Source organism: Erpetoichthys calabaricus, chromosome 13, assembly GCF_900747795.2.
Source record: "Erpetoichthys calabaricus chromosome 13, fErpCal1.3, whole genome shotgun sequence".
Taxonomy (NCBI): Eukaryota; Metazoa; Chordata; class Cladistia; order Polypteriformes; family Polypteridae; genus Erpetoichthys; species Erpetoichthys calabaricus.
Window position 1 is genome coordinate 13,936,485 of NC_041406.2, and position 25,407 is coordinate 13,961,891.

Genomic DNA, 25,407 nt, shown 5'->3' on the forward strand with positions numbered 1-25,407 from the left:
CCACAAGCTGGACCTGCTCATTTCGGATGTCAATACTGTTAAATGAAAACCCAAAGTACAGCCAAGGAGATCCGACCAAATCTTAACACCACCTGCAGGCCTGTGATTGACTGCAGCATCTCTTTTATTCCAGCCAGATGTTCTCAAGTGTGTTTGTGGTAAAGAAACAAAATCAATAATATATAACTCTAGCACCAGGTTGGACCCCCTTTTGCCTTCACAACTGCCGTACTTTTTCATGGCGTGGAGTGAGCAAGGTGCTGGAAACATTCCTTAGGAATTGTGGTCCATATTTACATGACAGCATCATGCAGTTGCTGCATATTTGTTGGCTGAACATCCATGATGTGAATCTCCCACTCCAGCACATCCCAGAGGTGCTCTGTTGCATTGAGATCTGGTGACTGTGGAGGCCATTTGAGGTCAGTGAACTCCTTGTCATGTTAGAGATAATCTGAGCTTTGTGACATGACGCATTATCCTGGTGGAAGGAACCTTTGGAAGATGGCGGTCATAAAGGGATGGACATGGTCAGCAACAATACTCATGGCATTTAAATGATGCTCAGTTGGTACTAAGGGGCCCAAAGTGTGCGAAAAAAAAATATCCCCCACACCATTACAACACCACCACCAGCAGATTGAATCATTGACACAAGGCAGGATGGATCCATGCTTTCATATTGTTGATGCCAAATTCTGACCGTACCATCTGAAATATTGAGACTCATCAGACCAGGTGACGTTTTTCCAATCTTCTGTTGTCCAATTTTGGTGAGCTCGTGTGAACTGTAACCTCAGTTGCCTGTTCTTAGCTGACAGGAGTGTCACCCGGTTGGGTCTCCTTCTGCTGTAGCCCACCTGCTTCAAGGTTTGACATGCTGTTCATTCAGAGCTGCTCTTCTGCACACCTCAGTTGTAACGAGTGCTTATTTGAGTTACTGTACCTTTTCTATGAGCTCAGACCAGTCTGGCCAGTCTCCTCTGACCTCTGGCATCAACAAGGCATTTTCATACAGAGAACTGCTGCTCACTGGATATTTTCCCTTTTTAGACCATTCTCTGTAAACCTTAGAGATGGTTGTGTGTGAAAATCCCAGTAGATCAGTAGTTTCTGAAATACTCACACCAGCCCATCAGGCACCAATAGCCAAACCACACTCAAAGTCACTTCAGTCCCCTTCCTTCTTCCCCATCCTGATGCTCAGTTTGAAGTTGAGCGGGTCATCATGACAATGTCTACAGGCTGAAATGCATTGAGTTGCTGCCCTGTGATTGGCTGATTAAATATTTGTGTTAACAAGCAGTTGAACAGGTGTACCTAATAAAGTGGCTTGTGGGTGTGTATATGTATATATATAGTGACAGTTTTAAGGGTCCCCGTGACCCCTTGAACCCTCAGACCACTCGTCAGACACCAGGTAAAAGTCCAATAATTGAATTTATTATAAAAATAATGTGCACATAGCACCCTCTTCTCCACAATACTCAATAAATCAATAATCAAATAATCAATAATCACAATCCTCCACTCCCAGACGCGTTGCCACCCTTCCACCCAGCTCAGCTCATCTTCTGGGATTTCCCATAGTCCTTTTATATTCCCTGACCCGGAAGTGTTTCCAATCCCTCAGTCCATGTGATCTCCTATCACTTCCGGGTCAGATAAAAATCCTCTTCTTCATCCCGGAAGCACGTCATTTCCCTTGGCGCCTTGCCTATGACGTACTTACCATGTTATAGGGCATGTAGAATTCCCTGAGCCTCCCTACAGCGTCTCCTGGAGGTCCCCATGGTATCCAGCAGGGCTGGTTGTAAAAACTGCAAGGTCCATGAGGCCCTGCTGGAATTCGGGGAACCTCTATGCCGCAGGGAGAGCTCCGTCTGGCGGCCTGGGGGTGTTGGCCGGGATGACAAGCCGGCCATCCCTCACAATATATATATATTGTCACACACGTGCACATGGGAGGCAGCTAAAGGGTCTAAATGAGAGTAATTACACATCAGACTAGGGGGTGGCGGAGTGCGCTGACCTTTTTCATCACTTTCCTGCAGACCGTTCACAGGAAATTCCACTGGTCCTGATGGCATCACTTCCGGTTCCAACCTCGATGACGTCACTTCCGGTTCCAGCCCAGTGGAGAACCCATGGATGAAAAGCCTTCCAGTTCTGGCACTTTTGATGATGTCACATCTGGGAAAACCTATGGAAGAGGACCCTTCCACTTCCACCCTTGATGACTTCACTTCCCTTTCTGTCCTTTAAAGGCACCATATTCTACTAAACTCACCAGTTCTATCTTGGACTCTGATCTGTGCACTTCAGTGCTATCAATTTACCCATTTGCAGCCAGGGGACATTACATGGGTGACTCTTGTCTCTGGTTTTTGTGACTATATATATATATATATATATATATGGAACAATGGAAGAAGGTTGCCTGCACTGACCTTCTTTTAGATTATGTGGACAGCTGGGTGCGTTTGTGTCATTTACCAGGGGAAGAAATGAAAGCAGGATGCACTATGGGAAGTAGGCCAGTTGGTGGAGGCAGTGTGATGCTGTGTAATATTCTGCTGGGAAACCTCAGCTCCAGGCATTCATGTGGATGTTACTTTGACACGTACCACCTGCTTAAAGATGATTGTTGCAGACCACATACACCCTATCATAGCAATGGTATCCCCTGAGGACAGTGGCCTCTTTCAGCAGGATAAAACGCTGTGCCATACTGCAAAAACTGATCAGGAATGGTTTGAGGAACATGACAGAGAGTTCAAGATGTTCACTTGACCTTTAATTTCCCCAGATTGTATTCCGATCGAGCATCTGTGGGATGTGCTTGAGAAATTATGGAGGCCTCACCTCACAACTTACAGGACTTAATGGACCTGTGGTGAATGTCGTGGTGCACAGATACCACAGGACACTGTCAGAGATCTTATGGAGTCCATGTCTTGACCAGTCAGAGCTGTTTTGCCATCACAAGTGGGACCTCCACAATATTGGGCAGGTGCTGTTAATGTTGTGTGTATTTTCATACATCTTCATAATGATGAGACTTATATTAGAGAAACTTTCTTGCATTCTAGACGACGTTAACACTTGAAGGGTTCAGTTAGTAGATGATCTAAATTTGTTTGCTCACCTACACCTAGCCAGAACCATTCACAAGTGGAGCTTGAGGTCAGCTGACTTGATACCTTATTTACCTTAACCATGCATTGGGGCTTGGAAAAGCCAAAAGACCCATTTTCCCCACCAGGACCCCGAGCAGAACATTGATTGGTAGTAGGTTTGAGAACGTGAGTCATGCACAATCAAGCTTGGGTGAAAGGCACGAGACATGAGAAGGGTGACGGCTCCTAATCTACAACACCCCATTGGTCCAAGGACTTCAGTAAGGAAGCACAAGGCCACCATCGAGTTTGGGCTCACCAGCAGTTCCCATTCCTTGGAGCAGAGCAGCGAGATGGCTTGTTAGTCTTCTTAGCAAAAAGAGGTGTCATCCATCCAGGTTGTATGTGGTGTTTGCCACATCTGTTTCTCTTAACTGTTTCTCTGGGCACATTTAAAATTCAAATCTGTGTAATGTTTTGAGTAAATAAAAGGTTAAATCCACTTCTTGTTGTATTTCAGCCAGTGCTCCTCCCCTGGCTGGGCTTCATATGTCTATTCTGTTCATTTATGCCAATATTGTTGGTCATTTAGTTTCTTTATGTTTAAGCATCTTTTATTATGTGCTGTGTATTTTGGGGGCAGTCCCTCCCCAAGAGGCGGGGCTACCTGTGCATCACCACCAAGGGCCTTCCCTCGGCCCTACGAGGCCTGGGATAAGCCACAGTCCCTTGCGGTTCATTGTGTGCTGTTTTACTTCTGCGCTTTTTGTGATTACTGGATTTTTGACCTCTATGTTGTGTTGCATTTATTTGACCATTTTTGGAGCTTCTTTTTCCACAGAGAATTTTTTTTGAAAATTTCAGGAAGATTCTTTGTTGCCCCCCCCCCTTTTTCTTTCCAGCTGGGGTCTGATGCTAATTCAACCCCCATAATTCATTGTTGGGGACTTTGGTGCATCTTCTCAGCTTGCTTTGTTATCTCTCTCTTCCTGCCTGAGAATCTGAAGATTATTGGGGTGCTCGTTCACTTTGATGGTGACTAGAAATGGACCTGCAACTCTATGGTGGGCCGGTAAGTTAATATACAAAGAGCTGGGGTCCACCAATTAGGGATATTCAGGTCAACGTAGCCAAAGGGTCCTAAAGTGAGGAAAGAGTCATCACCAGGACCCTTCATGTCAAAATAATAACTTGAGCATAAAGACTGTGGACTTGTACTCCACACACTGGGGGGCACTATGACCCCCCCCAACTGCAACTGCAAGTCTACTTAGTGGCTTCTGCCCACGGTCTTAATGTTGTGATGAGCCCATTAGGAGTTCCAGGACCTTCTCATTAGGGATACAGAGTGGGGTACGGGGGCCATTCTTATACTCAATATACCGTATAGGGGTGGTGGGGGGCCGGGATAAATGTTCAACATTTTTCTCATTTAAACGTCTCTCCAATGCAGCTATGCATATAAAATTTAGACCAGACGTTTTTATTGAGTTAATATATAAGAAATCATAACATTCCAATCCATAACAAAATTATGCAATAAAGTGGATTGACTCCAGAATAAAGCATTTATATCTGTGAAATGAGAAATATGTTGATGTTTGAACGCAGTCGACCCTCCATATCAGTTGGGAATCAGTTTCTGGACCCCCACAGTGGCTATCAAACTCCATGGATGCTCAAGCTCCTTATATAAAATGGCAATGTACTTAAATAACACCTACACACATCCTTCTTAAATCATCTCAAGGTTTCTTATAATATCCAGTACAATTAAACGTGCTACGTAAATGGTTCTGATATTGTGTTGTTTAGGGAATAATGACGTCTGCAAGCGACGTGCCACTTTTTAAAGATCCAAGGTTTTCTCTCGTTGAGCTTCTGAGGGTTTGCTTTGACCGCTTAATTGCTTTTTAGGAGACACACAGAATGTGACGTCAAGGGCCTCATAGGGTCTCGCAGTTCGGACTGCCAACTGAACAGCTTTTGTTTGAAGAAACGTGAGGCGGCCAATTATAACCGTAATACTTCATTTTCACTTGTCACACCTTCCAGGTATTTCGTTCCACCCCTGACCAAGAGGAGGCACTGCTGCTGCATTCTGTGTTGTCTTCCTTCTCCTCCACAGTCCTGAGAAACCACCCAGTGAGGGCATCTGACTCTGTCCCTTCTGGTCCTTGGGCTGTAAAAGCACAGCCACCCAGAAGGAGGCTTCACTTCACGACCGAGTGACCAGAGAGATGGAACTCCTTTATAACTTGAAGCATTGCTCTTGTTTTTATTCCTCTTTTGACACCGTCAAGCATTTTGTTTTTCTCGTTTTTGAGTTTCAGTAAATGGGGACGGCCGTTTTGGCACCCCAGCATTTATTTTGTTGAGATTATCCTTCCCTTGGACGATCACACAGTATACTGATTACCTGCAGGCAGCCAGCAGAGCTATTTTGTTCGCACACAGCCAGCCAGGTGTCTGCAGGCTGATTGGCTTGAGTCCGTGAGGGGGCTACGGTTTAAGGGAATCCGATTTTGGTTAGTTCCTGTTCGGTCTTCTATGTTTGAGTGTCTTTATTTGTGTGACGGGCGACCCCGGCCGACGAAAATGAAATAGAAGGACCTGGGGAGAGAGCTTTGGTGAAGTTGGGATGCTAGAGGGCAGACCTCCAGGGGGGCTGTGGCACTACAGACTCCCACAGGGCATGCTGGGACTTGGAGTTTGGTATGGCCCTGTTGGGTTCCGTGGGAGCTGCCAGGGGGAACTACAGAACTCTATAGTGGACTTCCATCATACCTGGGAGGGATTCCAAGTAACACTGGTGAACCCCCTGGAGCACTCCCAGGAGTGGAATAAAAGGAGCCAGCCACTTCACTCCATTCGGGGAGCCAGAGTCGGGAGGAGGAGTGGAGACAGAGAAAAAAAACGGGGAAAGGGACAGTGCATTGGTGCTACTTGGTTCTTGTACTGGGGAGCAAAGGAAAAGTGCTTCTCCACTTAAAATATAGGTGTGTTGTTATGCAACACTTGGTCTCTGTGACTGTTGTGTCCGGGGTTTGGGGGAGCTGTACACCCCTTGGTTACCACACTTGTTAAGATATGCATGTCTATAATGAGGGTATTAGAAATAAACTTGATCCTTTAGGCTTCAAAGTCAAGACAGAGGTAAAGAGGTTAGGGGTCATTATTGACTCTGACCGAAATTTAACATCACGTATTAATCAGACTGCTAGGACAGCATTTCTTCACATAAGAAAAATAGCAAAAGTTAGGCCTCTTATAACATTGCAAGATGCTGAAAAATGAGTTGCTTTCAGTCAGCTAGATTACTGTGATGCACTCCTCTCAGGACCACCCATAAATGACATCAATCGATTACAATTAGAATGGAGCTGCCAGAATCTTAACTAGGAAAAGAAAATCCGCGCACATCACCCCAGTCTTAGTGTCACTACACTGGTTACCTGTGCCATTTAGAATTGACTTTAAAATCCTGCTTATGGTTTACAAAGCCTTTTAGTAATCTGCTCCATCTTATATCTCAAAATGTCAGTCACCTTACACTCCAAATCGTAACCTCAGATCTTCAAATGAGTGTCTACTTAGACTAAACTTAAAAGAAGTGGTGAGGCGGCCCTCTGCTGTTCTGCACATCAAATCTGGAACAGCTGACCGATAGAAATTCGCCAGGCTAATACAGTGGAGCACTTTAAAAAACTGCTAAACTCATTACTTTAACATGGCTTTCTCGTAACTTCATTTTAGTGTAACCCTGATATTCTGTATATGAATTGAATTATCATTCATGGTGGCTCCACAATCCGTACTAACCCCTGCTTTCTCTTCTGTTCTTTTTCTGGTTTTCTGTGGTGGCGATTTGCGCCACCACCATCTGATCAGGGCACCACGCAGTCCCTACATTGATGCATTGAAGGCCAGAGGTCCACATGACCATCATCATCATCATCAAATTCTTACACATGAAGCCTGTAAACTATGAGGACTGATTGAGATCATTAATGTTAGCGGGGCTGGGTGGTCTCGTGGCCTTGGAACCCCTGCAGATTTTGTTTTTTTTCTGCCCTCCTGGCCATTGGACCTTACTTTATTCTTTGTTACTTACTATTGCCTATTTTTTTTTAATATTTTTTCTCTTTTCTTTCTTTATCCTGTAAAGCACTTTGAGCTTCATCATTTGTAAGAAAATCCATCCATCCATCCATTATCCAACCCGCTGAATCCAAACATAGGGTCACGGTGGTCTGCTGGAGCCAATCCCAGCCAACACAGGGCACAAGGCAGGAACCAATCCCGGGCATGGTGCCAACCCACAGCAGTTGTAAGAAAATGTGCTCTAGAAATAAATGTTGTTGTTGATGTTGTATCCCTTTTTGTGTTTTATTTAAGAGCTGCACTACCTCAGGGAGTGTAAAGATGGAAGTCGTCTTCCAACTTGGCAGTTTGTTGCGCTCAGAAGCCGAGGTAGGATAGGGGAACGAGAAAGAGCCCTCTTTTTACAAAGGGGTCGATCAAACTACAGCGTAGAAATAGGGCGCTTCGTGTGAGGAGAGCAAGCCAACTGAAGAGCAGCATGGTGGCTCAGCAATTGGCTGCCATAAAGGAGCTGTACGTTTTCTACTATTTCATTCAATTCCTATGGCCGGAGGGATCAGCAGGGTATGCCTACAGATCGCTTCATTCACATGGATTCAGCATAGTGCTCAGTGTGCGGCAAATTCAAACTTTTCTTTTTTTAACTTTCTGGATTATTATTTTTTTTTTAATAATTTTGATCTACACTCAGTTGAATCCACGGATTTAGAACTTTCAGATACAGAGGGCCGACTGTACTTATGTTGCCCACTTTACACACTTCACGAGAACGCCTTTCACATTCATTTATTCGCTTTCTCCCTTCTTGACGTCCATTGTCTGGGTTCACCCGGGTTGGCTGGTATTCCCCTTTCCCGACGCCAACCTCCTTCTGTGAATGATGGACATCTCGACTGTTTGAATTCCGAATGGCAAAAAACAAAATTCCCAGTGCTACACCAAAGCATTTTAATAGTCTCTCCAAGCAAAATGTAATTTATTAATATTTGAATGAAACATTCACATCATGGCATCAGTTACAGATGAGGAAATGCTTGGTTCCTGAAATATCATTCCTGAATGGGGTCGGGGCAATGCCAAGTATGGCGTGTATCTCCTGTTTTTTATTTTTTTAAACATTAGCAATTGCTTTAGCAATTAGCATTGGCGCTGTGGATCTGGCCACCCTGCATGGTAAGAACATGAAGGAATACAACAACACGGACACCTTGGGTCAAAATCAACGCAAAAAGATGGAAGGAAAACCCTCTGGGCCCAGTTTTTAGCAAAATGTTCATGGCAGTAAATCGCCCCAAGAGGGTGCTGGCTGCTGTACTTGACGGACAGGGCAGGCGTTGTCTTTCTGGAAGGTTCAAAGGGTCCAGACTGAAGATCCACAGAGAGGGAGAGGAGAGCACTCAAAAACTGGAGGAGGAATTGCATTCATCTTCATCGTCTTCGTTAAATTCTAAAAACTGAAGTGAACACACCGCTGAGGTAAGTAAGATGCTGTTGGTGGCCCTCATCAGATGTTGTGCCCCGTCGAGCTTTTTTTCTTAGGGTTTTATTTCTAGTCAGACTGACATTATGACTTGCTTGGCACACCTATGCACCGTTAAAAGGTGCCCAGTGGGACACAGCCAGTGTTCTAAAGTCACTTTGAGATATTTGCTTCCAGATGGTATGGCTCACTACTCTACAGCACATTATGAAAATTAGAAAATGCCCGACAGTTTCTCGTTGAATGTGATGTGTGAAAATAGAATACCTAACAAGCGGGCACACGTTACATGCTGATGCTCCTTAGACGTCCTTGGCTTTATTTCAATTCTGTACATCCACGGCCCTGTAGGTAATGGACAGTGTCCTCCTGAAGTTGAATGTACTCAATCAAGCACTTCAGTTCAAACTGGCATGGTGGCACAGTTGGTAACACTGCTGAGTGACGTTATAGGTGCTCTGTAGCCAATCCACAATACCAATCTTATGTTAAGTGCACCTGATTACTCTGATTAAGATTTAACTGAGGGTGGCATGGTGGCACTGTGGGTAGCTCTAACGTAAACCTCCTTGGCCGTTATTGTACTCCCATATTTTGTGGTTAGTCCACAACGCCACTCTTAGGTTGAAGGCTCCCGGTCACTTTGAACAAATCTACTCAAGGGTGGCATGGCAGCTAATTTTGCTGCCTGACCTAAACCTCCATGGCTGTTTTTGTACTCTGTGTCCCTAAATTGTATAACCAATTCACAGTACCAATCTTACGTTGAATACACCTGGTCACTTTTCAGAAATCAACCTAAGGGTGGCATGGTGGGCAGCTCTGCTGCCTGACCCAAGCTTTCTTTGGCTGTTTTTGCTCTCTAGACCAATAATCTGAAACTATTGTCTTCTTCACATTAAATACACTTGATTCCAATCTAATTTGGGGACATATTGGCACAGTGGGTACCACAGATACCTGGCCTAAACCTCACTGGCTGTATTTTTAATCCGTATATTCAAATTTTGTAGGTAAATCCACAATACCATTCTTTTGTTGAACTGACCGGATCACTTTGATTAAAATCTAACCGAGTGTTGCATGGTGGCACAGTTGGCCACCTGGCATACTTTTTACTCTGTACTCATAGTTCATCACCAATGCACAGCATGCGCATTACTGTACGTCTATCTTAATCACTATGATTAAAATCTCAGTGATGGTGACATGGTGGCACGGCTGGTAGCATTGCTCCCTGATTCAAAGGTCCTTGGCAGTGTTTGCATCATAATCTGTAGCCAATGCACTCTTCCTAGTTTGATTGCACTTAACTTCTTTGAGTAAAACCTGAGTTTGACATGGTGGTGGCACACTGGGTATCGCTGGACCGTTACTTAAATTTAGCCAAATGTAAATATAGCTAAAGAAAAAGATCCTTCTTAAACACTTTAAAGATTTAACAGAAAGGGCATAATACCACAGTACAGTAGAGAATTCCCATACCATACTGGTTTTGTTTTGGAGGCGCCGGATCACTCTGATGAAAATCTAATTAAGGGTGGCATGGTGGAACAGCTGGTAGTATGGCTCCCTCATTTAAAGATTCTTGGCAATATTTACATTTAATATCAATAGTCATAAGCCAGTGCTCAATATATGACTTTCTTACTTTAACTCTTACTTGATCACTCTGACTAAAATCTAATTGAGGGGGGCATGTTGGCACAGCTGGTAACACTGCTTCCTGATTCAAGTGCCCTTAGCGGTATTTGCATCATAGTCTGTAGCTTATACATAATCTCCTTCCTAGTTTGAATGCACTTGATTTCTTGGAGTAAAACCTGAGGGGGTGGCACATGGGGTATTGCTGTCCTCAACTTAAATTTAGCCAAATGTAAATATAGCCAATGTAGAAAACCCATCTTGGTCACTTTGATTAAGATGTAATTGAGAGTGGCATGGTGGCACAGCTGGTAGCAGTGCTCTCTGTTTGAAGGGTCCTTGCCTGTACTTGCATTTAATAATTTAATAGTCTGTAGCCATTCCACAATACTTAATGCTATTTTGAATGCACTTAATTTCCTTGAGTAAAAACTGGAGGGCAACATGATGGAGGCACAATGGGCATCATTGCCCCAGACATAAATTTAGCCAAATGTAAATACAGCTAATGCAGAATGTCCTTCTTGATCCTGTTAAATCAAATCTTAGAGAAGGGCACAATACCACAGTATCTTAGAGAATGTCCTGTACTGCTCTCATTTCTCAGGCACCGGATCACTTGGATTAAAATCTAATTGAAAGTGGCACAGCTGGCAGCACTTCCACCCAACCTAACCTTCCTTAGCTTTACTTTCCAATATGGATCCTTAGCCAATCACACTACTACCCTGTTTATACTCAATAGAATTTGTTAGTGTCATCATGGTGGGCTTATTGGGCAACCGTATCACTTAAGTTTTCTCAATGTTATTTGTACTTTGCATCCAAGCTCTGTGCCAACCCACATTACTTTTCTTGTTTTGAATGCACCTAATCACTTTGGTTAAAGAGGGGCACAGCTGGCAGGAATGACCATCAGACCTTAGCTTCCTTAGTAGTACTTGTACTATGTAGCAATAGCCGGATGCCTAATGTGCCAGCTTAGTTTGGGATGGCATGGTGGTTACTGCTGCTGCCTCACAGATCCAGCATCCTCAGTTCAAGTGTCATGCCTGGTTGCTGTTAGTGTGGAGTTTGTATGTTCTCCCTGTGTCTGTATTTTTCTCTGGACATTCCATTTTTTTCCCCACAAAAGCTTAATTCGGAGTGGCAAATTGGCACAGTGTGCAGAATTTTACTTTACTGGAGTGTACATGGTCTCCCCATGTCTGTGTGGATTTTCTTCAAACATCCCAAAGATGTTCACATTAACTTACGTAGGAGACACTAAACTGAGACAGCATGGGTGTGCCCACCAGTTAAGGTGGGTCACGGCTCTGGACAGCCTCTGGTTTTTGATAAAACACTGCCCTGAATCAACAGGGTCCAAAAGTAGAAACTGTAAATATACTTTTGTGTGTTAATATCAGGGGCCAGGCTTACATTACCAATTTTGCCCTCCAAACTGCTGGGTGTCTTTGACTAATCTATCTACACATTTGGAGAAACTCTGCATAATGGGTAAGGCCCTTTGAGGCTACAAAACCAAGAAACTCCAGAAGTCTTATGACAGTGAAGGAGCCCAGCTATAGACAAAGAGATCAAAGAGAAGTTGCCACCCACTGATAACTGAGTCTGTAAAACTGTGAAACACCAGAATAGGGGACCTTGTGAATCCACAAATCTGAGAAACTCTGTAATGGGGTCATCCCACAGTAACAGCAGGGAAGGACCCCAGATACAGACAAAGAGGTCAAGGAAAAGATGCCACCTACTGATGACTGAAGCTACCAACCTGAAGAACTCTACAATAGGAGGTGCATCTACATAACTGAGAAACTTCACATTAGGGAGCCTTGTGTATCTATAAAACTGAGAAACACCATAATATGGGACTTTGTGAGTGTACAGATCTAAGAAACTCTACAATACGGGGCCTTATGAGTCTACAAAACTGAGAAACTCCAATATAGGAGGCTTTGTAAGTCTACAAATCTAAGAAACTCTACAATTAGGGGGCCTTATGAGTCTACAAAACTGAGAAACTCCAGAAGACTTATGACAGCGAAGGAGCCCAGCTAATGACAAAGAGAAGATGCCACCCACTGATAACCAAGTCTGCAAAACCGTGAAACACCATAATAGGGCACTTTGAGAATCTACAAATCTGAGAAACTGTATAATAGGGTCATCCCACAGTAACAGCAGGGAAGGACCCCAGTTAGAGACAAAGCGCTCAAGGAGAAGATGCCACCCATTGATGACTGAAGCTACTAATCTGAAGAACACTACAATAGGAGGTGTATCTACATAACTGAGAATCTTCACATTAGGGGGCCTTGGTTATCCATAAAACTGTGAAACATCATAATAGGGGACATTGTGACTCTACAAATAAAAGAAACTCTACAAGAGGGGGCTTTGTGAGTCTACAAAACTGAGAAACCCTTATATATATGGGGTTTATTGAGTCTACAAATCTAAGAAACTCTACAATAGGGGGCCTTATGAGTATACAAAACTGAGAAACTCCAGAAAACTTATGACAGCGAAGGAGCCCAGCTATAGACAAAGAGATCAAAGAGAAGATGCCACCCACTGATAACCGAGTCTGTGAAACTGTGAAACATCATAATAGGGGACTTTATGAATCCACAAATCTGAGAAACTCTGTAATAGGGTTATCCCACAGTAACGGCAGGGAAGGACCCCAGATACAGACAAAGAGGTCAAGGAGAAGATGCCACCCACTGATGAGTGAAGCTACCAACCTGAAGAACTTTACAATAGGAGGTGCATCTACATAACTGAGAAACTTCACATTAGGGAGCCTTGTGTATCTATAAAACTGCGAAACACCATAATAGGGGACCTTGTGAGTGTACAAATCTAAGAAACTCTACAACAGGGGGCCTTGTGAGTCTACAAAACTGAGAAACTCCAATATAGGGGGGGTTTGTAAGTCTACAAATCTAAGAAACTCTACAATAGGGGGCTGTGTGAGTCTACAAAACTGAGAAACTCCAGAAGACTTATGACATCGAAGGAGCCCAGCTATAGACAAAGAGATCAAAGAGAAGATGCCACTGATAACTGAGTCTGCAAAACTGTGAAATGCCATAATAGGGGACTTTGTGAATCTATAAATCTGAGAAACTCTGCAATAGGGTCATCCCACAGTAACAGCAGGGAAGGACCCCAGTTAGAGACAAAGAGGTCAAGGAGAAGATGCCACCCACTGATGGCTGAAGCTTCCAAACTGATGAACTCTATAATAGGAGGTGCTGTGAGTCTCCATAACTGAGAAACCTCACCATAGGGAGCCTTGTGTTAAACTGAGAAATTCCGTAATAGGAGGGGTGTTGGAGTCTACAAAACTGGGACACTCCCGGGGTCTTTTGAGCCTGCAAAACTTAGAAACTCCAAAATAAAGGGCCATATGAGTCTACGATGCCACCCACAAGAACAGACAAAGAGCTCAAGGAGAAGATGCCACCCACTGATGACTGAAGCTATCAACCTGAAGACCTCTACAATAGGAGGTGCTGTGAGTCTCCATAACTGAGAAACTTCATCATAGGGACCCTTGTGTATCTATAAAACTGAGAAACTCCATAATGGGAGTGTGAATCTACAAAACTGGGACACTCCTGGGGTCTTTCGAGTCTACAAAAGTTAGAAACTCCAAAATAAAGAGCCGTATGAGTCTACAATGCCACCCATAAGAACAGCAGGGAAGGAGCCCGGTTTACAGACAAAGAGGTCAAGGAGAAGACGCCACCGACTGGTGCCCAGTTATGTAAAACAGGTAACATAATACACATTTGTCACATATGAATTCACAATATATCAATGTGTGATTTACATCCTTTAATTGCTGAACCCCCCTCCCCCCCACACCCCACATTCCATTTTTATTTCTAACGCTTGCATTTGAATGCTTTCAAGTCCTGACGGTGGGCATCTACAAGCAATGGAACCATCAGGCGTCTTAGTGAATCACATTATGCTATCAATAAATAAACCAGAGTTAATATGCCTTGTTTTTCTTTTCTTTTTTTTTTTTACCTTTACAGCACCTCTCCAAATTTGTATGATTTGTTGGGTCATCAAAAATCAACGGCCATTTACACAATACAGTGAGGTCTAAGTTTAGCCACAAGATAAAGAGCAAAACAGAGAGAGCGAGAGCGTAGCTCCACATAAATTACAATCTTCAAGTTGCATTGACCTGTGAAAACAGCACAGCAGAAAGTGATCCTCAAATGCACTGCCTGTCTATTAAATATTAACAGATTCATTTGCATTTAAATGAAAAGGAGCAGCAGTGAATGGAAACTGTGATGCGATTCAGTGCAGTACGTCGCTGCCATTGAGGCGCACGGGACAGTGCAGCACGCGAGATGAAGTGGAACGGGTGCAAGGAATGGTGCCACCGGTCTTATAACCAAAAAAAAGAAGAAGAAAACAAAAAAAAAAAGTAGCAGGGATATCAATTCCAAAAAAGAGCCATATCCAGTTTTGAAACACAATCCACTAAAATTGATATTTAGCTGTAAACACATCTGCTCATGGAGAAGTTAAAGGCCGCCACGCCTACATGAAAGTACTAAAAAGTAGAAAGGATGGGAGATGTGCAGCATTGAGGACGTGATGGTAGGTTTCACAGTCTTTGGGGAACGTGTGAGGGTCTCCCGTCAGCCATCGGACACTGGTGGGGACACCCATCCGTACTTCTCGTGGGTCTTCACCAGGCTCTTAAAAGTGGCCTCTGCTTCTTTGCGACTGAAGGCTTTCTTGGATTTCCCAGCTTTCCGGCAGATCCGGCCCTGTGGTAAAAACAAAAAACAGAAAAGTATTTCAGTGCCAGTCCATCATGTCAAGCGGGGATTTCTTAAGGGCAGGCACACCCCAGTGGCAGACCCTGGCATGGGCAGTATAAACCCCTCCAGGTAAAGGTCTGTGGCTGCAGGTTCTTAGTCCCAACAGTTTCACAATCAGCTTTGAATTGACAACTGATCTCAGGGTGTATTTACATGGCTTATTCTGCATTCAGAAAAGAGAAATATTGGTAGATTTACATTGATAAGTACCGTATTTTTTGCACCATAAGACGCACCTGACCATTAGACGCACCTAGGTTTAGAGGAGGAAAACAAGAAGAAAAATATTCTGAACCAAATGGTGTACTAATATGTTTAATAAAATATAGCAGAATAATTTTTCAACCATGTAAATTCAGCAGCGGTATTAAGAAACATCATGACTGTCATTAACAAATAAGGAGAGACTTTAAGGTTCAAGCACTCTTCTAGTTTTATGGAAACCCCAAGAACTCCTCATCGCTAGTGTCAGAATTTATGAAGCTCAGTTGCTCACAATCACTTTGCAGGAGCACGTACCTATCATCACGCGGCATAACCTGTCCAAAGACACCAGGGGACAAAGCACGTTTGGACCAATGCTCCCTGAAGTTATATCGCCAGTCTAGTCCCATCTATATTTGTAATGCCACAAAGCCCTTCATCTCGTGTTTTGTTGTGGGTTTCCAGTTTGAAAAATGAGAATGCGGTGCAAGCACAACCCTCGATTCAAAAAATTGCTGTGCATACCTGTTTTTCTCATCTGACAGTAGCTGAAAGGCAGCTTCAGGAAAGAACAGCCTGAAGTGGTCCAGCGGCTGGTAATCTGTCGAGTCCAACAGCAAGCCATACTGTCTTGTGAAGTCCGGTAGCCAGTTTGGCTCCCACGGATCAGTGTCTAGGTATTCCTCCCACACGAACCTTGCCATAGGTGCACGAATGCGCTCAGCCGGGGTGGCATCGGCTGGTGTCCCGATCAGATGATGCCAGTTCCTCACTCTCTTGTTCGATCTCCTGATCACTCTCAACAAAAGTCCGACTCAGTGATAATGTGCAAAACATTTGTTTTCTGCACTCGCTTCGCTCCCTCGTGAGATGTCGATGCCATCTTGCCATTGTTTACATTTGTTTACATTTCGCAACTCACACACACGCAAGGATTAGATGCCGAGTCAACGAGTCTAACATTCCTCCAAGCACAGAGGGAATGCCTGTAACGTATCAGTGAGTTTTGTCGCCCTCTACCCCTGGATGTCGACTGGATGTCAGGTAATACACATCATGGTCTGTGACGAAATATTCGCTCTATAAGACGCAGACATTTCCAACCTTCTTTTGAAGAAAAAAAAGTGCGTCTTATGGTGCGAAAAATACGGTAATATTCATATTTTTGCCACAGTAAGTTCTTAACTCTCTTTTACCTTTTTCATCATAATTCACTTTCTTTTCTGACAATTAACAATCAGGGCAAGTGACTGAATGATTTTGGTTCCTATTGTGATGCATCCGGCCGGCACGCCCTGAAAAGGAAAAGATAGGGGAAAGCAGCAACTTTTGGACACTGCCTCCCCCAAGACACTAGATGGCAGCTTCCCTGGAGTATAGCGCTGCCCTCGATTCCCGCAGGGCATCCTGGGACTTGGAGTTCGGTTTCACCGCCCTGTTGGGTGCCGTGGGTGCCACCAGGGGGAGCTCATACTTTCAATATAGCCCGGAAGTACTAATGGATTATGTGGACAGGAGCCCCAAAGTACTTGCGGGCTGACTAAAGAATCTGAGTTCTCCGTCTGACCCGGAAGTGCTGGCAAGTCACATAGGTCTAAGAACAAAAGCACTATTTAAAGGATTGATGAAGACCCAGCAAGCGAGCCAGAGTCAGGTGGAGGTGGACAAAGCTTGCTGGGAGGAATGGAGGAGAAGAGAAAGAGAGTCATTTCTATTGTGGCTGTGGTGCTTTGGGCACTATTAATAGGAAGGAAAGGATTTAAACGCTTCTTATTGCTTTTACTTTGTGTCCTGAGGGTCTGTCTGTTGGGGTTAAAGGGATAATAGGATTTCAGCCAGCATTATCACAAACACAGGCACCCCACAGGGATGCGTCCTCAGCCCCATCTTCTACACCCTGTTCACCCACAAAGATAACATCATCCTAAAGTTCGCAGATGACACCGCAGTGAATGGACGCATCACTGGCGGCGATGAGGCGGCCTACAGGAGGGAGGTGGACAGTCTGGCGTCATGGTGTGAGGACAACAACCTCACCCTCAACACAGACGAGATGAAGGAGATGATAGTAGACATGAGACCTCACTGGCCACTGTTCATCCGAGGGCTTGAAGTGGAGAGGGTGAGCAGCATTAAATACCTGGGTGTCTACATCAGTGAGGACCTCACTTGGACACTTAACACCACACAGCTGGTCAAGAGGGCCCAGCAGCGTCTGTACTTTCTGAGGAGGCTGAGGAAGTTTGGTATGTCGCCTAAGATCCTCTGCAACTTTTACAGCTGTTTTGTTGAGAGCATCTTGACCAGCTGCATCACCGTGTGGTACGGCAACACTACTGCTATGGACCGCAAACGCCTGCAGAGAGTGGTGAAGACTGCTGAGAAGATCACCAGGACCGCACTGCCCTCTCTGCAGAGCATCTACAACTGCAGAGTCCGAAGAAGAACTACCTCGATCCTCAGGGACCCCAACCACCCACAACACGAACTGTTCACACTTCTACCCTTAGGCAGGAGGTATAGGAGTACAAAATGCAGGACTTCCAGGCTAAAGAACTCTTTCTTTCCCAAGGCCATTAGACTCCTAAATAACTGAGTGGAGTTTATAATCGTGGTTCACCTCATTCTATCGACCTCACACAACTGTATTGGACTTGTCCATCACACACCTACCTGCACATTACATTTTATATTTCTATTGTGTTTTTATACTTTATGCTGCCTCTGTTACTTATTATCTATCTGCTACTTATTATTTATGTTTATCTTTATACGTTAGTTTTATCATTTGGTGTGGACAGCAAAGAAAGAATTTCATTGTACAGGGAAACTGTTTCCTTACTGTGCATATGACAATAAACTTTGAACTTAAACTGAACTGAACTTCCGGGTCAGGCACTATATAAAGGACTGTTGATGACCCAGCAGGCGAGCCTGAGTCGGGAGGAGGTGGACAACGCTTGCTGGGAGGTGTGGAGGACAAAGAGTATTGTGTTTATTGTGGCTGTGGTGCTTTGGAGGCACAAAGATATCTTCTTGGTGCTTTCATCCTGTGTCCTGCGTGTCTGTCTGTTGGGTCTAAGGGGCAACAGCAACCCCTAAGCATTCATCCATTTACACTATCAAGGAGGTAATAGATACAGATGAGGACATCAGAAAAAAATTTGGATGTGAGCGTCAGTAAGCATTGTACCTGCGAGAGAAGGCCGGCAGGTCAACCTGGCCGGGACGCTCCTAAAATGGAAGGATGGGGGAAGGCAGCTACTTGTCGACACTGCCTCCCCCAAAACGCTAGTTGGCAGCTTCCCTGGAGTGTAATGGTTTCCCGGACTCCCGCAGGGCATCCCGGGACCTGGAATTTAGTTTCTCAGCCCTGTTGGGTGCCGTGGGTGCTTTCCCTATAGCCCGGAAGTACTAATGGATCACACGGATGGAAGCCCCGAAGTACTTCCGGGCTGATTAAAGAACTTGAATTCTCCATCTGACCCGGAAGTACTGGCAAGTCACGTGGGAGGAAGAACAGAAGCACTATTTAAAGGATTAATGAAGACCCAGCAAGCGAGCCAGAGTCAGGTGGAGGTGGACAAAGCTTGCTGGGAGGAATGGAGGAGAAGAGAAAGAGAGTCATTTCTATTGTGGCTGTGGTGCTTTGGGCACTATTAATAGGAAGGAAAGGATTTAAACGCTTCTTATTGCTTTTACTTTGTGTCCTGAAGGTCTGTTTGTTGGGGTTAAAGGGGCAACAGCAGCCCCTAGCGTCTTACACACCCAAGGAACCAAGTTACCCGAACTCTTCTCTAACATTTTAGTATTCATTTACCACTCTGATGCTGATCTTTCTGAATCACAGAACAAGTTATTATGATAGCAGTGGACGAGAAGAATTCCTAATGAATTGAATAATTACGGTATTTGCCATAATTATAGAGATATTCTCAAAAATTCCTCAGAGGGTTCCTCTCGAGTGCCTCTTTCTCTTGCACTATTTGGCTTAAAAACTAATCAGCACATCGCCAGCTCATAACAGGCTAAAATTTCGAGTTTGGTATTTTTCCATCCTGCCGTTTTAGCTCTAGACCAGTGCTTCCCAAACTCGGTCCTGGGGACCCCCTGTGGCTGCAGGTTTTTGTTCCAACCAGATTAGCTGATCTCCTTTAATTCCATCCATCCATCCATCCATCCATCCATCCATCCATCCATCCATCCATCCATCCATCCATCCATCCATCCATCCTCTTCCGCTTATCCGAGATCAGGTCGCGGGGGCAGCAGCTTGAGCAGAGATGCCCAGACTTTCCTCTCCCCGGCCACTTCTTCTAGCTCTTCTGGGAGAACCAGCAAGCCCGTGATTCTCGAAAGAATCGCAAATCCAAGAATGGTAATCACTTTCTGTTCCCTCCGATACTTGGAGGGATGAAATATCATGGAGGGTGGGTGCATCCTGGGAAAGTTCTTTTAATTAAGTAAACATATTTGTACTAAAGCGGCTTTGTTTTTGGAGCTGTGACTCATCTGGTTCTGGTGTTTCAGAAGCGCGTTGTAGGCGCCTTCGTTTATTGTTTTTAGCCATGCAGTCTCGTTTTTGTTTTTCTATGGCTGTGTCGTCAGCGAGAAGTCGTTTGCTGACGGCGGCGGATTCACGTGCTGAAGTGGCCATGGCGGCGGATCCGGGTATGGAGGGCTACATTACTATACGAACGTGGTATATGCGGTGGTGTGGGCGGTCGCGTTCGGGCGGCTGTACAACCTGGCGTGCACGCTTTACCTCAGGTTTAGTTTACAGGTCGTAGCCATGGTAAAGTTTTCATTTAATTAAATAAACATATTTGTACTAAAGCGGTTTCTTTGTGTGGGCACCTTCGTTCATTCTTTTTATCCATACGGGCTCGTTTACAGGTCGTAGCCATACGGGCTTGTGTTTGTATTTAGTTGAGCTCTTTCATTGTGGAGCCGTGACGTCTTTGCTTCTGGTGTGTCTGAAGCGTGTCGTAGGAGCCTCCGTGTATTGTGTCTCATCTTTGTTGTTCTGTGGCTGTGTCGTTAGGTAGAAGCTGTTTACTGTTAGGAAGCATACTCCAACCTATACACACTGACTGGTGGCACAGTGGATTATTCATTTTGGATCTGTGCCTCTCTTGCATGTGGTGTTTCAGAAACGCGTTGTAGGCGCCTTTGAGCTCTGTGTTGTTGGAGCCATGACTCCTTTGCGTCCGCTGTTTCAGAGGCGCGTTGTAGGCGCCTTCATTCATTTTGTTTATCCATACCGGCTCGTTTTTGTATTTCTGTTACTTGAGGTGTTTCGCTTTGGAGCCGTGACTTCTTCGCTTGTGGTGTTTGTGAAGCGCGTGGTAGGTGCCTCCATTTACTATTTGTATCCATGTGGTCTCGTTTTTGTTTCTCTGTTACTGAATTACCATTATGTGATTCAAACATGCCACACAGACTGCTGGCACATACATACTACTGATTCTGGGAGGCCGCTGCGTCTGACTGTGGGTTGTGGTGTTTGGGCGCCACCTACTGACTCTGGGAAGCCGCTGCGTTTGACTCTGGGGCACCACGGCGCACTGTGCATGCGTATCAGTGCGTCCGTGCATAAATTAAAACTGTGGTTTAGTAATATAGATCCCAAGGCGTTCCTAGGCCAGCCGAGAGACATAGCCCCTCCAGCGTGTCCTGAATCTTCCCCAGGGCCTCCTCCTGGTTAGACGTGCCTGGAACACCTCACCAGGGAGGCGTCCAGGAGGCATCCTGATCAGATGCCCGAGCCACGTCATCTGACTCCTCTCGATGCGGAGGAGCAGCGGTTCTACTCTGAGCTCCTCCCGGATGACTGAGATTCTCACCTCACATCTTTAAGGGAAAGCCCAGACACCCTACGGAGGAAACTCATTTCAGCCGCTTGTATTCACGATCTCTTTCTTTCGGTCACTACCCATAACTCATGACCATAGGTGAGGGTAGGAACGTAGATCGACTGGTAAATTGAGAGCTTTGCCTTGTGGCTCAGTCCTTTAATTAGCTGGTATATTTATTCTCTTAAAAACTAAAAAGTGGGAACACCATCTGTCTGTGTGGACCCTCTCCACGTCTCTGGGACATCTCCTTCAGGTACTCTGTTCTAGTTTTCCTCCCATGTTCCTTAGACATCTGTGTCAGGTTGACACAAGCAACTATAAATCGCCTCAGTGTACAGTAAGTGATGTTCTGCCATGGGAGCAGTGGCGTAGCTAGGGGCGGTCGGGCGGGTCGAGAGGGCGGTCCACCTCGGGCAACACACTGTTGGGGTTTGCCATTATTGGCCAAAAGGCTCAGTACAATTTCTGTGTAAGCAGCAGGGTTCAGAAAAATATCACTCATAAATGAAAAAAGTCAAATTCTCTGATTTTTATCCACAAATGCTTCAAAAGTAATTTTCAGACTGTCCTTCTGTGGCGGCATCTGACACAGCAGTTGAAATTTATTTAGGCAATAACAAAAATAAACATAAACCGATAATAATTTCTAGGAAGATAAGCCAAATAATTTCCATCCATCCATCACCCAACCCACTATATCCTAACTACAGGGTCACGGGGTCCGCTGGAGCCAATCCCAGCCAACACAGGGCGCAAGGCAGGAAACAAACCCCGGGCAGGGCGCCAGCCCACTGCAGAACAACTAATTTACAATTTCTAATTTCATTTCGTTATCAATCCGAATGTGTTCTTGCTTTGAGCTGAAAACATCCCACCTATGACGTATACACTACACTGGTTCTGGTTTTCGCAGCATAATTATATCTCTCTATTCTAAAAAAAATCTTGCAACGAGATCTTTGGAAGAGGGACAGAGAGACACTTTCACGTGCCGGGAGAAGCAAGTCCTTTGGAAGCAAGTCCCGTGATACACATGCAGAGCAGGTTAGAGATAATGAAGTAGGAAAATTCAAAAGTCTCAAAACAATAAGAGTAAAGATCTAATTAGCGCAAACAAACGGAAAATTTTACTCTGTGAAATAACGGAACAGCGAAAAGAGATCGCATAGTGTTTGAGGATGTCTGGGGGAGAAGAGAGACAAGGCAGTGAGACAAAGAGTAGGACAACTGCTGTACAGGCTTTTAAACATTCAAAGTGCCGCATGAGATGCAGATCACGCGGTACGGCAGCAGCAGCAATTCAGCAGCTGATCAAGCAAAGAGGAGGTTAAAAAACTGTTATTTGTTTTCCATTGTATCTCCGTTTAAGAGGCAGTTTCGGAGGAGCGGACGCGTTCCCTTGGGGTGCAATCAGCCGTCCTCTTCACAACGGCGCGTAGCACCGGTGGAAGGGGAAAGGGGTTGGCGAGCGAAGAGAGCAGGGGGTGAAGCCACCTAGTTAAACTAATAATTAGAACACGGCTTATCAGTGCGTCTATACTATATTCTTGACTAGATGAAGCTTATATGTGAAAAATTATTGCCGTTTCTCTATATATGAATAAATTTATGCAAAATTTATCTTAATTTTTCTTTAGATGTCATTTTAATTTTCTATTTAAATAGCTTAACATATTCAGACATGTTGGAGGGCGGCAAATTGAAGCACCGCCCCGAAGCGGCACAAACTCAAGCTACAGTACGTCATGGCATGGGAGAAGTTGGCAGGCAACAAAGTACAACCTTAGAGATGAAATGCAAGTCAGGGCAAAGGTGAGGATCGAAATCTGAAAGAGAGAACAATTGTGCAACTAAACCCAGAAATCAAAAACAGCCTAGCAAAAAAGTCAAAATGCCGAAGGATCTTTTACAAAAACACAAGGCAAGATTATTTTGTTTCGTATCCTCACATTTAGACACCAAGTTCTACCTGGCGCAGGCTTAAAGAAATACTTCACCCAAAAATTCTACTTTTTTTTATGTTACTCATTCCATATTCCATCCATCCATCCATTTTCCAACCCGCTGAATCCGAACACAGGGTCACGGGGGTCTGCTGGAGCCAATCCCAGCCAACACAGGGCACAAGGCAGGAAACAATCCTGGGCAGGGTGCCAACCCACCGCAGGACACACACAAACACACCCACACACCAAGCACACACTAGGGCCAATTTAGAATCACCAATCCACCTAACCTGCATGTCTTTGGACCGTGGGAGGAAACCGGAGCGCCCGGAGGAAACCCACGCAGACACGGGGAGAACATGCAAACTCCACGCAGGGAGGACCCGGGAAGCGAACCCAGGTCTCCTAACTGCGAGGCAGCAGCGCTACCACTGCGCCACCGTGCCGCCCCTCATTCCATATTGTTTGCAGTTATTGTTATGACTAAAAGTCTCAAAAACACTTCCAAAAATGCCTGCTAGTGGGGGAATTCCCATCAAACCCTGGCTAGTGTGATGGACAGCCAGTGGTTCAGTCTGGCCGGGACGTCCCTGAAAGAAAAGAGTGGAGGAAAGCCGCCTTTTCAGGGCACTGCATCCCCCGGGACGCTAGGTGGTAGCTCCCCTGGACAGCAACGGTTCCCTGGATTCCCTCAAAGCATCCTGGGATGTGGAGTCCATTTCCTCAGCCCTGTTGCGTGTCGTGGGTGCCGCCAGGGGGAGCTCATAAAGAACTTGGGGACTATTACTCTTACGACAACCCAGAAGTACTTAGGAGTCACGAGGACGGAAGCCCGCAGTACTTCCGGGCTACTTGAAAAGGATGATGTGGCGTTTGACCCGCAGAAGGAACACTTCGGGTCATGGACTATTTAAATGACTGGTGAAGACCCAGCAAGGAGAGCCAGAGTTGGGTGGTAGAGTGACGGAGCTGCTGGGAGGAGAGGAGGATTATTGTTATTGATTATTGATTTATGAATTGTGGAGTGTACGGTGCTTTGTGCACTAGTTCTGAAGAAAAATATTAAAGGAATCTTCTTGGTGCTTTTACACGTGTGTCTTGGACGCCTGTCTGGTGGGTTTAGCGAGACAACAGTGCCTCTAGCGTCCACACTAGATATATAATTCAGGATCTTTATTAATAAAAAAGGTTATCCTCACAAAATGCTCCATTACACTGTGAAGCACCAAGGAGCACACAAGGCATAAAGGAGTTGCCATTAAAGACAATGCAATGTGAACACAGTTCCAAAACAGTAATCCAAGGCAAGGACCCAAAAACAGAGCAGAAGGCAAAAATCCAGAAAAGTCACAATTAGTAATAAACACGGCAAAAAAAAACCAAAAGCAAACTCACCACTCTCTCGTGCATTCAAATAAACCGCCAAGAACTGTGGGAGTCCCTCGTCTTTATAGGGCTGGGGGCAGTCCCTGGCGGTGATTAGAACATTAGAATACTCTAGACGAGAACAGGCCATTCAGCCAAACAAAGCTCGCCAGTACTATCCACTTATTTCTTCCAAAAAAACATAAAGTCGAGTTTTGAAAGTCCCTAACGTCTCACCGTCTACCACACTACTTGGTCGCTTATTCCAAGTGTCTATCGTTCTTTGTGTAAAGAAAACGTCCTAATGTATGTACGAAATTTACCCTTCACAAGTTTCCAACTGTGTCCCCGTGTTCTTGATGAACTCATTTTAAAGTCACAGTTAATTTCCTTCATAATTTTAAACACTTCAATCATGTCAGCTCTTAATCTTCTTTTGCTTAAACTGTAAAGGCTCAGCTCTTTTAATCTTTCCTCATAACTCATCCTCTGTAGCCCTGGAATCAGCCTAGTCGCTCTTCTCAGGACTTTCTCTGGTGCTGCTTTGTCCTTTTTGAGACCAAAACTGCACACAGGACTTCAGATGAGGCCTCACCAGTGTGTTATAAAGCTTGAGCAGAACCTCCTGTGACTTGTACTCCACACATCAAGGCGCTATATAACCTGACATTCTGTTAGCCTTCTTAATGGCTTCTGAACACTGTCTGGTAGTCGATAGCTTAGAGTCCACTATGACTCCTAAATCCTTCTCATAAGGTGTACTCTTGATATTCCGACCGCCCATTGTGTATTCAAACCTCACATTTGTACTTCCTATTTGTAATT

At 44.8% G+C, this 25,407-nt stretch overlaps 1 protein-coding gene and 1 long non-coding RNA gene across 2 annotated transcripts in view; one reads left to right on the plus strand and one right to left on the minus strand.

Annotated features, from left to right (window-relative positions):
• Positions 1 to 8,169: 8,169 nt before the first annotated feature.
• The window catches only part of ube2ql1 (ubiquitin-conjugating enzyme E2Q family-like 1), a 76,537-nt gene continuing 59,299 nt past the window's right edge, over positions 8,170 to 25,407 (minus strand). The window contains exons 2-3 of the mRNA XM_051935678.1: positions 13,458 to 15,155; positions 8,170 to 11,993 (exon numbers count right to left, since the gene is read on the minus strand). Coding sequence (XP_051791638.1) covers positions 15,024 to 15,155 — 132 coding nt within the window. The 3' untranslated portion in view covers positions 8,170 to 11,993; positions 13,458 to 15,023. The remainder of the gene's footprint in view (positions 11,994 to 13,457; positions 15,156 to 25,407) is intronic.
• On the plus strand, positions 12,000 to 13,357 carry LOC127530044 (uncharacterized). The gene is made up of 3 exons (XR_007936577.1): positions 12,000 to 12,143; positions 13,120 to 13,288; positions 13,331 to 13,357. It is a non-coding gene; the product is annotated as an uncharacterized LOC127530044 (long non-coding RNA).